The sequence below is a fragment of the Panthera pardus genome, unplaced genomic scaffold (genome assembly GCF_024362965.1).
Source record: "Panthera pardus isolate Hobbes unplaced genomic scaffold, ASM2436296v1 HiC_scaffold_17, whole genome shotgun sequence".
NCBI lineage: Eukaryota > Metazoa > Chordata > Mammalia > Carnivora > Felidae > Panthera > Panthera pardus.
Genome location: NW_026526732.1, coordinates 123,077,548 through 123,094,670, shown reverse-complemented (window position 1 = coordinate 123,094,670; position 17,123 = coordinate 123,077,548). Strand labels below are relative to the sequence as shown.

At 46.7% G+C, this 17,123-nt stretch overlaps 1 protein-coding gene across 2 annotated transcripts in view; it reads right to left on the bottom strand.

The window, feature by feature from the left end:
- The window catches only part of ADTRP (androgen dependent TFPI regulating protein), a 66,161-nt gene extending 49,435 nt beyond the window's left edge, over window positions 1–16,726 (bottom strand). Inside the window, exons 1-4 of one of the 2 annotated variants that reach the window (XM_019420114.2) lie at window positions 16,615–16,726; window positions 15,652–15,905; window positions 5,407–5,541; window positions 3,905–4,006 (exon numbers count right to left, since the gene is read on the bottom strand). In XM_019420114.2, coding sequence (XP_019275659.1) covers window positions 3,905–4,006; window positions 5,407–5,541; window positions 15,652–15,828 — 414 coding nt within the window. In that variant the 5' untranslated portion in view covers window positions 15,829–15,905; window positions 16,615–16,726. Of the gene's footprint in view, window positions 1–3,904; window positions 4,007–5,406; window positions 5,542–15,651; window positions 16,047–16,614 lie in introns of those variants that run through there. The other variant, XM_053904908.1, reaches the window with a different exon arrangement.
- Between the last annotated feature and the right edge of the window lie 397 nt (window positions 16,727–17,123).

The window sequence follows — 17,123 nt, the reverse complement described above, 5'->3', positions numbered from 1 at the left end:
GAATTTGTGGGAGACAGCATCTTGCATGCTATGAGGGAGGAAGAAACTGGAAGGTTTAGATTTTCACTGTCACGACATTTCGACTCCCCAGCACATCCCCAGAGAGGGCCCACTGGCCTTCTAGACATGAACCATGTGTCGGTCACAGCCACACCAGGACACAGGGGGCACAGAAGCCCTCCTGTCTACGTCACTCATTTGGTAATAATGACTTACTTCTGTATGACGCCTCATATGTCAATGTCTTACGTTCGTATTAAGTGTTATTTTATTATTTCTCCTCTGTGTGTATATACTAGCCTCAATCAGATTTAAGGGTGCTTGAAATCAAAACCCTTGTCAAACATTGATCATGATGCTCCACACATAGTTGGTACTTAATTATTTTTTTCAAATGAATAAATGGCAAGGCACTTAATAACTAAGAAGCCGTATCCGGCACCTGCTCCAATTTAAACAGCCAAGGTAAGGCCTGTCTCTTAAGAGCAGATGATTTTGAAACCTCTGTTAACACGAAAGAAAGCTTTTCAGTTCTAAAATTCTGTGACCATGGATTGAGAGTTTTCTATGACCATCACATATCTATGCCATCCTTTATATTTCATAAAAGTGCTTGCAATAACGCGTTCTCAATAACTAGGTACTATTTTCAAATGTAGAGGGGCTCTGAGGGGGGTTCTCTGATCTATTTCAACTCTCCTTAGGGGCAACCTGAACAATTTAGGTTGGTTTCCAGAGAAATAAGTTCCCTAGCTCTCTTCAGGTTAGGATCTGATGGTTTTCTCAGTTACTGAGTCGTCTTCCTGCTATTTAAATCTGGCTGCTCTGGTTCTATCTTCAAGAGTCATTTAGATAAGACCCAGGGAGGTAGTGTTTTCCCCGGTGAAACCTGGAGGAATACTTTGCTGATCTTCCCTTTCTTTCATGAAGACTGGAGAACCACTCAGCAGTGAGTCAGGTTGATCTACTCGAGTTCCTAGGGCACCAGCGAATGGCAGCCTGGCAATGGTGAATGCAAATATCTCATGTTACTATTTGGTTTGACTAAAAAACAAGGGTACGAAAATGTCCATGAGAGATGACAGTCAACTCTGAATGACTCTTCTTCAATGATACGCCGCCAAGGAGCTAGAAGGGTCAGGCTGGTAGGGTTCCAAAGACCTGATGAATCATGAAGGTTTTATAACCACACTGTGTCAAAGGAGAGAGTGGTATTTCTTAATATGACAAATACTACTCATAAAGCCCAGGGCAACATCACAAATGGCAACAGGGGAAATATTTCAGGGCTAAGGCTAGAATCACAAACATGAGGACTGTTGTGAAATGAGAGAATCTTTAAGGAAAGCTTGTGACTGGCTATGGACAACAATAATCCTTATCTTGTGGAAGAGAAAAGGGGGCGATTCCCTTCAGAACAGGGCCGGCCCCATATGGAGACGACTGGTACCAAATGTCTAGCCTAACCGCTCATTATCACCCTGGCTGCCACAGTGGTGGTTTCCAGGTATTCACTCCTCTGGATTGTCATGGAAGGACACTGTTAGAATTTAGAAAGAGTCGACAAGTTGACCCAGTGATAGCCATTTTCATATTCATTCATACTGGTATTTAAGAAATTAGTAGAGAGCATTCCTCAAGGCAATAGACTAGGAAAATTTAATAATTAGGACAGAAACTAGAGATGGTAAGGGACACACTCTGGGAAAGAGGGATGAGATGCAGTCCTGAAGACATTGGATTTGGAGCAGAACAAAAGGAAGCATGACACTTTGAAGGTGACCACATCAGGGACACCCGCTGTTGGTTCTGCGATGCCGACATTTTTCCATCAAGGCTCTGTTGGGAGTTCCTCCGATGAAACGAACAGAAACACAGGAGAGTCTGTGTCTGACCCAAGACAGCTTGCCTCCCCCTCTCCTCTCTTTGTCACCTGTGTCACTCCTCTGTTGACTCTAGTCCTTTCTCTCTAAGAGATTCAAGTTACTTAATTGACCAGAGGCCACATAGAAGGGTCAACAGAAACCCCTAGATTGTGAAAGCACAAAAATATCTTAAGACCTCTGTTGTACAATATCTGCCTTGCTAATTAGTTTGTGGATATGATGCACATTATCCAACTATCTGCTTCCAAAATTATCAAAAATCCATATGGCTGCTTAGCGAGGTCACAAATGCCAGGCATCACCATTACAACTATTTGGAAGAAGTCCAACTTGACTTCTATGTGGAAAATAGAACCTGCAAGAGGTAGGGAAGCCTGTAATGGTTGTAGGAAAACTCCTACATGAACTCACAAAGCCAGGAAAAAGGTGTTTGACATATGTGTTTGGCTCCAAATAAGAGATATTTCCTAGACTCTGTCTTTATATTTTAATAACATCTAGCTCAGTCACTTGTCCCCAATCACTTCATTTTCTTAAGTCATATTTTGGCTTATGAGCATACAGATGGGGATTCTGGACTTTTTTTTTTTTTTTAAGTGAGAATTCTCACTTTGCTATGTTAATCAAGCTGAGTGACATCTTTTTGATTGCCTGGTGAATTATGAAACCCGATCGAGCCACAAATTTTGCACTTATTGTACTAAAAAGCAACAGTGAATTAGCCTTGGATTTAAATCCAGCTGTCCCATTTTTGAGCTTGGTAGCCCCACACAAATCACTTAACCTCTCTGAGCTTTTTTTTTTTTTTTTTTGTGCAAAAAATCAGGATTACAGTTGTCATCTGAAGAAGGTTGTGTGAATTAAATGAACTCATATTTTGAGGAACAAGCTTAGCACAGTGTATCGTGCCATTAAAAAGCAGAAATATTCCCTACATGGGTATCTGAGATTAATGCTAATGGGAAATTGGGAAGGTGAGGAGTGGTCTAACCAAGAGAAGGTGGTGGAGGGATCCCCGAGAGGTGGGACTCATTTAATATATAGTTTTTGTCCCGAACTCTAAGTTAGATCAGAACTTGCCTATCTTTGTCAATTAATCATCAGTATCTCACTGAGTACATAGTAAAAGTGAAAGACTATATTTTTCCAGGGGTAGGGCACACAGAGGGGCAGAGTTAATGGAATGAGTTGCTTTTCCAAATTGGTAATCATCTGAGCTTTAAGACAATGTAAGGATTGGGAGCAGAAGAAAGTTTGTGAGCTTGAAGAGCTTTCATGTGATGTTGCCTCCTTCGTAAATATTGAGAGCTGAGCTAGGACCTTGAATGATTAGTGCATGCATGCAATGCCAATGACTCAGACCTCCCCTTTCATCCAAGACCTAAACAGCCGTGTGCCAGGACCACTTGTCCAGCTCACTGTTACTGGCGTTCAGATACCAGTGACCTGAATATCTCAGAACAGGTTCTGTTTACTATCCAGCCCCTCAAAAATAAACATGCGAATAAAAAACGAAATGGGAATATATCCACAGAAATGTGTTAATGATAATTCCAGTTGTCATGTATAGCCCTATCGAGTATTAGCTAAAAAGCTAAGCTGTGTGAGCTGCTCCTTGGACGCTGGGGTGGATTTTTTTTTAAAGGTTGCTTGACTTCTTTCCTAGATCAGGTTTTCATTACATGCCATTTGCGGAAGTCACCTCTCTTTCAGGACTGCAGCCGCCAAGAGGTTGCCTGTCCTTATGGTTGGGTGTCTTTTCAATGACTTCAGAAGTAACTTGGCAAAAAGGGTTGCCTCGACATCCCCTCTGCTAGCAGTGGCTCCAATTACAGCAGCCATGTTTGTTCATTTTGTATCCTTACTGTGCTCTTGAAATAAATAGTGATGGGATGGAGAGTGAGAAATGAACAGGATGCTGGGGGCTGAGAAGTTTGGAAACATAAATAAGGCACTGTGGAGTTCTTAGTACAGAGGCTGTTGCCTTTCCAAAGTCACTGAATTTCCCCCTCACTCACCATTGCATGATTCAACCATTCTGGAAAGATACCATCTAGGGCCTTCGGGTAAACGAGCTCTCGATCGTAGAGAAAGAGGATCCAGAATGACAAAAATACAAACTGGAAAATAGAACACAAAAATAGCATCATTAAATTTTTTTGTCAGTCGGAGCTTTCTAAGTTAACCAAGGAAACATGGCGAAATAAGAATAGACACCAGTTTTAAAGATATCCTCCAGGCACATTATAGAAATGTAAAATGAAGACAAAATTCCTCACTGTTGAATTGCTAGGTCCACTCTGGGGATTCCAGAGAGTTGGGGATTAATTATTTGTCATCGTAGCAGACAGGGTAGATATAGATAAACAGGATTCACCGACTCTTAAGTCATTTTATTTTATTTTCATTTGTTTTTTTATTTTTTATTTTTTAATGTTTATTTATATTTGAGAGACCGAGAGAGACAGAGCGTGAGTGGGGAGGGGCTGAGAGAGAGGGAGACGCAGAATCCGAAGCAGGCTCCAGGCTCTGAGCTGTCAGCACAGAGCCCGGCCCGGGGTTCAAACTCACGATCTGTGAGATCATGACCTGAGCCAAAGTCAGACACCCAACTGACTGAGCCACCCAGGTGCCCCAAGTCATTTTATTTTAACCAATGACCTCTCTTGTCTAAGCTTTCATCAGAAATACTGAGAGCAGCCACTCGGGGTGGTTTGAGTCTTACACTTTCCTTGCCCATCTGAGTTTGAAGGCTCAATGCTAGAGAATTCAGGACAAGGATAGGTGGAAAGAGGCAGCCATTTCTAAGCACAGATTCTGCTGGGCGGCCGACGGGCTTGATCCCAGTTCATTCCCATTCTGCCAGATGAATGGAAACAGGAGCCACGTCATCGAAACGTGGACCGTATCAGCAGATACGCTCACTGTCACTGGCATATGTTGTACTTCTTTCCAGGGTCCATTCATTCAACAAAATGAATGAGGCTCTCACTGTGCACCCCACACGAGATATTTTGGACAGACTGTCTCGCTCTCTCCCCAATTGTCTTTTCCACGTACCAACTCTGAAGTTCTCATACCCTTTTTTTTTTTTTTATGGTTTCCACTTGCAGAAGTAACATATGCTCATTGTAGCAAGTGAAACAAGATGTATAAAAGGGAAAATGAGTCATCTGTCTCCCCAGCACCCTGCATTCCCGGTACTCCCATGGAGCCAAGGTTATCTTAGCTGTCGTTTGATGAAGAAAGATCCTTCAAACCCTTCCCCATTAGACATCAACAAGGATCTTGTATCGAACGTTCACCAAGATAAGAAGGCAGTGTTAACTCCAGTCCGTAATGAGCCCTGTTTCCGGATGCCACTGGGCAACACGGTACAGTCCTCAGGCAAGACATTCAGGCAAACGCAGTTGCTCTGGTTTGCAATAATGGGGGCCTGAACAGCCTTGCTGCCCGGGGGATGTGTTGTTCCTGCGAATCTACCTGGGTATTATATTACTAACACACCTTCGTCACTTACTGTGGATATTGGAAAAGCCAGCGTGGTAAAAAGCAGGTCTCTGAAGGCGGTCACGAACTTAAGGTCTCTTTCCCCTTTAATTCTTTTCAGCACATCTTCCACGCAGGCGACCCCGTAGAAAATGGCCTGCAAGAGCTAAATTCATTACAACAAATGAGGGCATTTTCATTTGCTTTAATTAATACATTCTTCACCGACGTAAAGCTCCGTCCCTCTGGGAGCAATGTTGATTTGAGGAGGTGGGGGGCAGGGGGGGCTGTTGGCTGTTTTGGTTGAGAGCCAATTCAAGCGATGGTCTTCCAGCTCAGTGGGCCCTGACCTTGCTTGCTAAAACTGATTGAGTAAAGTCGTTTAGGGGATAATAATGTGTACAGTATTTAGTGTAATGGACTTGAGCTAAAATGGAAACAAAATAGTCAGCTTAAAAGGAGAATGTAATGAGATAGATACCTTAGCTGCACAGAGGTGGGCAAAACCAAATAAACAACACGAGGGCAAAGAGCCAGACACAATGGTGGGCGTATTCTGGCCTCTTCCAGAAGGAACCAAAAAATGTTTAAATGCCTAGCGCTACAATCGCATTAAAGAAGCCAGAATCAGGGTCGAGAGCACCACAAGGCAGCTCTGTGCTCTTATGAGGCAGAAGCACAAAATGGCATCTTGCTTATCTGAGGGAGAAGTTGATGTCCTTCTCTGATTGCAAGGGGGTGCGCGAAGGCCTTACAAAGAAAATCTGGCTAAGGCAGTGACTTAAATCCACAGGGATAGAGCAACCCAGGGGCTCTGCTGTGTCACTAAATACCACGAGGTCCCTGAGCCCAGATATAAGAGAAGGACGGCCTCCTTCGGAGAAGTAAAACCAAATCAAGGGCAAACTTTGCCCATTCTTACCGTTTCGTACAAACCCATGGCTCCTGATTTAAGACCTCATGGGTCACACTACAGAGCTGGGGTTGGTTTTGAGTTGTGCTTGCGTTAGACCCCATCCTACTCCTTAAAAGCTCTGGGTTGGTACAAAAGGGGCCATCTGGACTCCTCTCTGAGAGTATGAGTCAGGCAAATTCTGGACCCCAGGGCATTGTACTCAGGAGGGATCAATCAGCTGTCAGGGAATGACCTCTGAGGTCTGAACTCGAGGAGAGTTCTAGCAGAGTTGGCCTCCTACCAATCTTCAGCGTGAAGAAGCAGGTGGGAGAGGATACAGAGGTGAATTAGGCCAGCAATATGCATAGCTGGGTCCGCAGACCAGCAGCACTGGTGTTACCCAAAACTCATGAGAAATGCAGACCTCAGCCCCACCCCAGACTACGCTGTCAGAATCTCTGGGAGTGAGGTCCAGGAACTCGTTAGCAAACTCTCCAGGAAGTTCTGGAGACACTCACTGGGTTAGACATAAATTTATCACTTACAAATCCTACTGACTCCTCAAAGCTAATAGACGACTTTCACTGATGTTATGTGCCCGGCACTGATCTAGGCTTTTAATTTCTCATAACAACCTTATGAGGTAAGTCCTATTATTATGCTCTCTCCCGACCCATTTTACAAATGAGGAAACTGAGGCATAGAGGCATGAACACACTTGCCTAAAGTCTCGTGGTGGATACATGGGGATTTGAAACCCAGAGTCCGGTTCTTGAGTCAGACTTTATTTTTTTTTTAATTTTATTTTTTATTTAATTTTATTTTTTTTAACATGAAATCTGTTGTCAGATTGGTTTCCATACAAGAGTCAGACTTTAAAAAACAGAGGTTTCTAAGAACAGTTCAGGTAAAGCACCGTGAGAGGTCAGAAGAAAGAAAACTATCTCCAGGTGGAAGAATGAAAAATGGCTTTGAAAAATACTGATGCCTGATTGCCACCCTTTCCCGCAGAGATTCTAATTTTCTGGGGGTGTGGCCTAGGCGTCAGGATTTTTAAAAAATCTCCCAAGTGGTTCTAATTAGGACAGATAAGGTTGAGAACCACTTGCCTAGAGGAACTTCCATTTGGACATTTGGATCCGGCCTTCCCAAGAGAGGCGGGATGCAATGGACAAAGAGAGAGAGAGGGAGAGAGAGATGGAAAGCAAATGCTGGGGCGATGCCTTCGTCTAAAGGGCACGGGGCCAAGAGGGTCAGCAAAGTAGCAAAGAATGATCTGATGGTACAAGACAGAACAAACAGGAGCCCCAGAAGGGAGGAGGAAGCTTCGAGCCAGAAGGGTGGTTCCAGGGAGGGGTGGGAAGCAAGCGTTAAATGTCATAAACCCGCGGCCACCCCAATACCCGTCATCTACTTTTGACACTCAGCCCTCAGGCTGTAGAATCTGGAGTACATGGATGTTAGAGGAAGTCGCCTCCTCCACCCTTCCCCACTCCCACCCCTCCAGCAGCCCTCACCTCACCCCTGGTTTCACTTCCAGCTGTTCAGGCCGCAGCAGGCAGCTGCTTTAGTAAGGAAGGACAGGCATGGGGCCCGGGCCCCGGCGAGGAGGCCCACACTCTTCTATCAACATAGCAATTAATCACGTCCTGAGCTCGGAGAGTCTGCCAGGGTTTCTGTCTTTGGGGAGAGGCCGCCTCCACCCAGCATGTGAGGTCCATGTGACCGCTTTCCTTAGCAAGAGCTTTCTAGAGTCCCCATGAGTCAAGCTGGTCCTAACTCTCTCTTGCTTTTCCCAGTCAAAAATGTCGAAATCGGACTGGGGGAAAGAACACACTACTCAGAGGCTCCCTGGCTTCTCCTTCATCAATAAAACTTTTCTCCGTGCCGCAAACTGGCCAATCGCCTCTCCACCTCTACCCCCCAGCTCCCGTACATACGCCACGCTGTGAAGATGCCAGCTGGGTGCGTAGAGCAGCCTTGTCCCCGCCGATCTTCATCTTGCATTGGCATGCCATCATCTGTCTCAACAAGGAATATTTGTGGAGCCCTCACAAAGGAGCTCGGGAGGGAGGCGCTAGGATGTTACCAAGAGAAATACGTAAGCCAGAACTAGGGTAGAGAGGAGCCACACAGCTGAGCTGGAGGGCAGGGAGAGGGAGGTGCCATAAGCTCATTCAATGGGTAGGCTCCTTGGACGGCCACAAGAACAGGTCTCGACCCAATGGGACAATCCTTGTCCAATGGGACAAGGGTCTGCTCAGTCCCTAAGGACAACACAGTGAAATGGTTGTCAAACAAGCACAGCAAGAGCAGTCAAGGGCGACAATGGTAGTTATTAGGGACTGAATGATGCCCCCCCCCCCCAATTCACATTGAAGTTATAACCTCCAGTGCCTCTGAAAGTGGCTTTACAGAAGTAAGTGAGCTAAAATGAGGTCGGTAAGGGTGAGTCCTGATCCAATAAGGCTGGTGTCTTTACAAGGGGAGTTCTAGGACACAGACAACAGCCAGAGTGAGGCATGACTGAGTGAGACACGGGGAGCACGTCAGCATGCTGAGGAAGGGGCCTCAGGAAAAACCAACACTGCTGATACAGTCATCTTGGACTTTTAGCCTCTGGAACTATGGGAAAATAAATTTCTGTTGTCTAAGCCACCCGTCCGTCATACTTTGTTATGGTGGCCGGAGCGGACCAACACGGGAGCATTAAAACAAGGTAGCAACAACTGGCCCAGTTAAGAATCTTACAACAAAATTACTGTCATTTAGATTTCTTTTCTTTTTTTTTAATGTTTTTTAAAGTTTATTTTTGAGAGGGGCAGAGAGCAAGCGCGGGAGGGGCAGAGAGAGAGGGAGACACAGAATCGGAAGCCGGCTCCAGGCTCCGAGCTGTCAGCACAGAGCCCGACGCGGGGCTCGAACTCACGTACCACGAGATCACGACCTGAGCCCAAGTCCGACACTCAGCCGACTGAGCCACCCAGGCGCCCCACTGTCATTTACATTTCTCAACTATTCTGGCCACCAGGAAGGCACAGCTAATGGTATCTTCTTGACCAGCATTTGCCTGAGAGCTACTGCCCTGTGATTTATCTTTTCGACCAGGTCTGCTCTAAATCTCTTTGGTCTTTGTGCCTTTTATTCTGAAATGTTGCTGGTCTAAGTTTGTTAGCTGGCTTCCGCTTTTTTTTTGTTGCTAGCTAACAAATTTACCACCTGGGAAGGCTGAATTACGTTTTTTATAACTAGGGCAATTTAAGAAACCATAGCTAAAGGAAATTTCGTTTTTATATTCATGTGTCTTCGCAAGATTCACAAAAATCTTGAAATTATGGAAACTTAGCCTTTCTAAGTCATTAAGTTCATTTCTTTGCCTTTAAGCCAGAACTGTCTTCAACTGTCTCAGGAAATGAGAATTTCTTCTATTTAAGAAATAACTCCAGAGAGGGAGATTCCACAAGTTTTTCTGAACAAGGCATTACAACTCTCATTGGATGAGTCGTCATCCAACGCCCAGCCCAGCTCTGTGCCTGACTTGAACGGGCTGGACCTTTCTTAGGTCTTGCCTTCCAAATGAGGCAAGGTTTACAGTGGGAGACTATTCCAGAATAAAACAGCAAATGGGGACTAACTGTGGTGAGTATTTTCTATAATTGCGGTGATGAGAGTAGTGGTGTTTGGGGGCAGGTAGAAGAAACCTTTGCTAAAATCTAGCTGCAGAATGTGCAATATACTGTTTCAAACATCATTCAGGTGCAGTTAGCTTCAGTAAAACACCGAGATAAGAGAATGAGATAGAAAACATAGGAGAAATGGAGAATATAAGCTGGCAACAAGTGGAGGAAAACGAGAGAAGAAACCAAGAATACTGTCAGGGGATTGGAAGAAGAATTCTAAGAACGCTCAGCCAGTGTTGTGTGCTGATGATAACTGGCTTCGAGAAACAGCAGGATGGGGGTGGGGAGACGACCCTACAGGTGGGATGGGGGGCCCGAGAGACCAGGGTTTAACTCTTCCCAGTTAGACCCATGTTCTGGTCATTTATTCATGCCACCAACATTCACAGAGTGTAGGTGCCACAACCTGTATTAGATACAGTACCGGCCAGGGCAGGCCCTGTGCTAATGTGTCTTTATTAGGACGAAGAAGAGAGGAGAAGCAGGAGGAGGCATCTTTCCTGTACATTTACTCTTTTATGTTATGTAGGTCAGGTTCCCTGGGAAAGGATCAGATGCTTAGATCTGCCTGCAGAGTGTTCATTGAGGGGTACCCCCCGGAACAACTGTGAGCGGGAGGGAAGAGGGGGGACAGCAGGTCTGAGCGGCAGGAAAAGAGGAAAAGCAATGCATTGGCATGAAATCGTCTGGTCCCCAAAGGAACTCTGGATCCGAGCTGACTCTTCGGTGTGGTCCCAGAGCCTGGCCTTCGCACCACAAATCAGCCAGTCACTGGATGCAGCAACTCCAGGGAGGGCCCTAAGTCTTGTCTAGGCAGCTCCCTTCGGCTAAAGGGCAATCCTAGGACAGGACCCTAGCTGTGAGTCATCACCAGCCAACACTCTTCCCGGGAACTGGGGAACGGGTACCTCGATGCTAGGGAGATGGGGGGGGATCCTGGGGGCCACACCACAGTATCCACTACCTATGAGGACACTGAGGCTCAGGGAAGTTAGGTAACCCACACAAGATCACACAGCCCGTGAACGACAGAGCCAGCACTCACACCCAGGTCACCCGTCCTCTATCTGTACTGTGTGTAAAGAACCCACCAAAATGTCATGGCTGCTCAGTAAGCTACAGCTATTCTGTTTTGGGTGCTGGTGGTGACAGGTTCCTGCCATCGGTTCTCCTCCTTTCAGCCGCCTGAGCGCTAACCACGGGGGCCTTAAGCATTTTTGGGAAAGGACAGTTCAGTGTATTTCTGACTCTGTTGCGCATCAGAGATCCACGGATTGATATATTGACCTGATGATGGAAATCCAAGGTTGGCCCCGAGTATCGAAGTGGGGGCCGGAACGTAAATGGGTCCCTGTCTTCCCAGTGTTCGGGAGCTGCTTTGGAGTTTGGACCCATGGAGGCTCCTCAAGGATCTCTCTTCCACTGGCCCTGCTTTACCGTCCCTGAGGACCTCTGTGATGAGGTTGCTCTTGTCATGGTGACAGCCTGAAGAGAATGAGGTCGGAGCTGCCTGAGGCTTGGGCAACTTTATGACAAATGGAGGGAAAGGTCGTGTCTCGGTTGGTGAAGTGGGGAGGGCCCCACCCAGAATCTCCCCTGGAGATCCCAGTTATGTGGCACCACCTCCAACAGGGCTTCAGAAGGAACCTTACTTTTAAAAAGAGGAAAACCCAGCAAGCCGTTCAGTCAACAAGCTAAATCGAAGCTAAAAGTCCCCTCCGTCCCCCACCTCCTAGCTTATATTCCTGGAGGTCAGAGACAGTCCCTGGATGGAAATGGAGTGGACTACGGAGGCGGGGACACAAAATTTGTGGAGGTCCCGGGTGCTGGAAGCCAGAGCCAACATGGGGACCATGAGGATGTCCATAGCACTGCCTTGTCTCCGCTCCCAGCTTCAGGGGTTTCCCCATTCATCATATGCTCCCTGCTTGAGCCTGCAAAGTCTACTCCCAGGACGGCCCCAGATCCCGAGGGCTGCACCTGCACAGGTCTAGCGGGGGCTCCGCGGTGGCCATCCTTTGGCTGGGAAGCTGGAGCGTGTCACCCACAGAGGGAGATACCAGAGCAGTGAGGCAGGTGGGCGACCCTTGCCCGGAGCCGGGAGCCACCAACCATGGTGCTGTGAGGGGACCGATGTCCCACTAAACCGCCTTTCCCTCCGCACGACCTCTATTCAAAGACGGGATGACTAGAAGCTCATCCCCACCCTCCTACCTTCTCTTTTCATCATCCAGCGCATACAGCATTCTGAGTGCTTCTGGCACGCCAGGCCACGCACCCCTCATGGTCACTCTGTGATGAGGCACTGCTTTTCTTTCTATTTGGCAGCTTTGGGAACCCAAAACACAAAGAAATACCTAGCCCAGTGTCATGGAGCCTGGAGGTGGGGAGGCTGAGGTACCATCCCAGAGACTCATGACCCTAGAGCTCATGCTTATAACCACCAGGCTACACAGCCTCTCCCTCCCCACAGAGAATCGGCTGCCCCTTCCCTGAGGAGGGTGGACTCCCTCATTAGGCAAAACCTCCCAACTGCCCTCTCCTTCCTTTACTCTCCTTAAGCACCAGGCAGGAATAGGTCACTGTGCCCAACTCTCAGTGACACCCATCCCACCCCAGCCCCCCACCCCCGTCACCAAGCCTGTGTGTCTTCCCTTTGAACGCCCTGGGATGCTTCAAGAGGAAATGGGACGCTCAGAATGTTGACCCGCACCAAAGTGGATTGTGCTCTTGAAAGGAGGCATAACTGACACTCAGCCAAGTAAAAATTGAGGCTGTTTCAAGGGAGGGGGTGTAATTTTCCTGGAGAGCAGGCTGGGGTACTGACTTCCACAGGCTTACATAAAATAAACTGAAGGGTGTTAGAGCAGGTTACGAGACTTCTATGACTTTATAAACACAGCCATTAGCTAGTCACTAATTAATCCTTAGTTAACACCAATTAATCATTAAGAGACGCAACCCTTCATCAGCCCATGAGGCCTTAAAAGCAGAGCAATGTTCAGGCCCAGTATCTCACCTTGGGTAACATATGTGAAATCTATTCTTTAAATCGATCCGCTGACACACGGCCAACCACAGTCAACCCATCGTCGCCAACTGAGAAACTCTGCATCAAGTCACAATTTCAGTGACACCTAACAGAGCCCGGAAAGGAAACAGCTGCAGGTGAGCCCCTCTCTGCTCATTTCAAAGGCCAGAAGATGTCAGGAGAGATAATATTGCACAGGGAGGCAGAAAACACTGAAGGTCAAGTGCGGTCAACGTTCCAAGTCGCTCAGTTTTTATACGGGGGTTACGCCATGCCAGCCATTGTAGCAAATCCAGTGTAGAACCAGAATGTCAGGAGACAAAGCTCCTGGTTTAGAGGATTTATGATTTTATCGGAATGTTAAGACTCACATGTGGGTGGAAATAAGAAAATCGTACTATACCTAAATAAGCAGGGGCTGAGAGATGTCATAAAAACTCAGGGAAAGGGGAGCCTGGGTGGCTCAGTCAGTTAAGCTTCTGACTCTTCAGTTAGGCTCAGGTCATAACCTCATGGTTTGTGAGTTCAAGCCCCACATCAGGCTCTGCACCGATGGCACGGAGCCTGCTTGGGATTCTCTCTCTCTCCCTCTACCTCTGCCCCTCCCCTGCTCACACACACATACACACACACACACACACACACTCTCTCTCTCTCTGTCTCTCAAAATAGATAAAACAAACATTAAAAAGAGTTTAAAAAAAACCTCAGAAATAAAAAAACAAATGTGGGCTGGAGTTGGTCAGCAGAGATTTTAAGGAAAACATGGGATATCAGGGGTCTATGAAAACAGCAAAATGGTGGAGGGGCAGGTAGGCCTTTCATTCAAGGACGGTGTAAATACAGGCAGAACAGTGACGGCAAGAAGCGTAGGGACCAATGCTGGAAAAGACACAGGCCTTCCTGGAGAAGAGACCAGCTTTTCTGGGGAGAGGGGGGCCTGAAGGCTGGGTAGGCAGGTGAGCTCACACGTCAGGAATTTGCAATTGGTTCCATAAGGTAGGAGGGAGCCACTGTGGTTTCTTCAGTAGCAGACCCCATTTCTCAAGCAGGCTCATGATGTTTATAACAAAACTAAACCAAAAACAGTGCTTTGGGAAGATTAATCTGGAATCTGAGCGGTAGATAGATGAATTGCTAATGAGAGGGCAATGAAGAGATAATCTCGTCACCCAGGTACAAATTAATAAGAGCCTGTAATAAGAGGGATATTAAGATTGGGGAAGAAGGAAGGAGCCTAACAACAGGAAAAAGATAGGATTTGGTGGCTGATTAGTCAGGGAAGCGGAAAGGGGATTAATACTAGGAAATGATAGTGTCTTTGACAAGATAAGTGGCTTTTTTCCATACTTGGAAATATGACAGCTCTGGGGCACGGAACTGAGTGAAAACGAAGAAGTCAGGGAGCTGGTTTGTGGGAGTAGGTGATAAGTCTGTTCTCAGCCATGCTTAGTGTGAGGTTCCATACTGGGCTTGGGTTAGATTCCACTATCCACCCCGACTACAGACACCCTTGTCTTTTAGTTGACCATTTCTAAGATAAAGCCAATGGATGCACAGAGCAGAGGTTTTTACTGAATTATTCTAGCTTCACAAATGCATTTCTTTGTTGTTTTCCATTTGTGTGTCTATTTCATAAAATCCTATGACTCAAACAAGCAGTCATCTTGATAATTTCCAGGGACCCTGAAGCTACGGGGGCTTGGGTCTTCCAGGCCAAAATCAAAAGCCAGCAAATGGCCAGGGAGGGGGAAGCAGAACATCCAGGCGTCTTTGCTTCGAACCTTCTGAATTTCCTCCCCTTACAGCGTAACGCGTTCTGACCACGCGTAACCTCTGCTTAGGATCGTGATTCCAAAGGACTGGAATATTTTTGCCCGCTCTCTGAAATCAGAGGTTTTCACCACACCCTACATTTTAGTTAAAAATCTCAAACATCCATTAGCATCCCCAAAGGATGTGCTATTTTTAGCTTTTAAGTCTGAAAATATTTTTACATATTTCCAACACATTGTTTTTAATCGAGTTTTCTCCCATTCATTTTTGCTTCATTCATCAGAATGTGGTCAGCTGGGCTAGAGAGACGAGAAGGAATCAAGTCATTGGATTGGTTTGTAAATGGTTGAAAATGTGTATTTGCCATTTGGTTGGGTGATTTATCCTTTAAGATGGAGCCTGAGCCTATAAAAAATTGAAGTGGGATCTGAACATGGCAAAACGTGTTTGCTTTTCTTAGATAAATCTGTTAGTCTGCGCTGGGAAATGGCATCGTTCCCCCCATTGGAAATTATGCTTCCCACACAACATCCGCCACTCTGCCTTCCCTCACAGATTTCCCCAAGCAAAGTTCAAAATCCTGCCTGTGTTTGTAGTCAGTCCCCTGGTGAAGCCATTCATTTAGTCTTTCCATTTGGGCTCTCTGAGAAGAGCTCCACGACAGGATCCTTTTCGAAAGAGCACTGGGCAACTAGTTCAACACGTAGCTACAGGTACCTTCTGAATTGGGTCTCTCAGAGCAAACTGTCAAGGAAAAAGCCAAAATTTCCAGACAACGAAGAAGGAAGGCAAAGAATGGGATCTGGCATCCGATAAAATTCAGAGGTGATAGGTGCAAAAACACTGATACTCTAGACAAACAGATCGCTTCCTGGTATGGTCATACCGACTTACCAGATTTAGGAAGGTCAAGTATTTCCACTGTCCACCATTTAGAAAGATTTTGGATTTCCGCTGGTCCCCTCCTTGCTTCGAGATGTAGTAATTGAGAAAAAGATACCAGCTCCAAACAAGGAAGTGGTAAATGCATGTGCAAGTTCTCCTCATGGCTAGCTCTGACCTCGGAGCCATGAATGTCTCAGGGAGCTCTCCTCGGCGTCCTTCTCCTCCTGTGGGTCATAGGTGGAGTCCCGGGGCAGGCCAGAGAGCTGTAAAATACACCCCTCAGGGATTGAGAGTTCCAACAAGGCTGAATTTTGCTTCTCTCGTAGGCTCCCTCCCTGATAAACCTGGGAGACAGGATTATTCCTGGCTATGAGATGCTTTCCTTTAGATAACAAGTAATCCTCAGATTTGCATAAATACTTAGGCAGGGAGGAAGGCCAGAACTGCCCTTTGCACTGTTTGGCTGGGGTGGGGGTTGAATAACCTTATTGTGAAACGCCAATAAACTAATAAATACTGTCCTGGCCACAGTATTTCTCTCTTTTCTCTTTTTCTCTTTTCTTTCCTTTTCATTTGGACAGAACAAGAAAGCTGGGACAATACTTCTTGCTAGATGAGGATCAGGTCGATGTACCAGAAGGGAGACATTACGGGCATGTTTATGCCACCGAGGGAGAGGGAGAGGGAGAGGGAGGTAAGGAGAATGGGAAAGGATGTTGTAATCTTGTTCCCGGGGTCTCCAGGGCCCTATGAAACCTGCAACAAACTTTGCTCTCCGGGGAATGGCTCCAAGATTGTTGTTTTTTTTTTTTAAGTTTTATATCTAAGCCCAAGAGAATCAAAGGTTAGCCAGGGCTCCCCCAGATATTTATTTGCATGGGTATTTCTGAGCCCTGAGAGGGAAGAAGCATGGCGTGAGGTCGGTGGCCAAAGAAGCACAGGAAGAGGTATGTAGTCATGACCCCAACATACCTGAGTTTAGACACTGCTGAGAGACAGTGAGGGTCTCTGCATTGCCTTAGAGAGGACGAGCATGTGCTCGGGCCGGGCAGCAGAACCGGGCCCTGCTCAGGTTCAACAGAAGGACCCTGAGAGAGCGCCAGAAGTGTCATACCTTGTGACGTCACCAGCTTGTTTCCCCGGGCAACTGACTCAGAGGGTTCTGCGCAAATCCCCAAGGGAAGGGCTCCCAGTGCCAGTATGTAAGTCTGGAGTTGATGCTGTTGCATGATTTAACCAGGGCTTGCGAGTACTGGGAGAAGGAACCATAGGCTGCACGTGGGCTGCAAAAGAAAAACAGACCCACCTCCTAAGAGTCATCAGGCCCCAGACATCAGGAAGCGTGGTAGATGGTGGCCCAGGGTGGGGAGAGCAAACCCGAGCCAGCAATGGAGGGTCTTCCTCGGAAGTGTTGCCAGGGGAGAGGGTGATCTGGCAAATGGTGACATAAAACTCTAGACACAACTCCATCCATGGCCTGG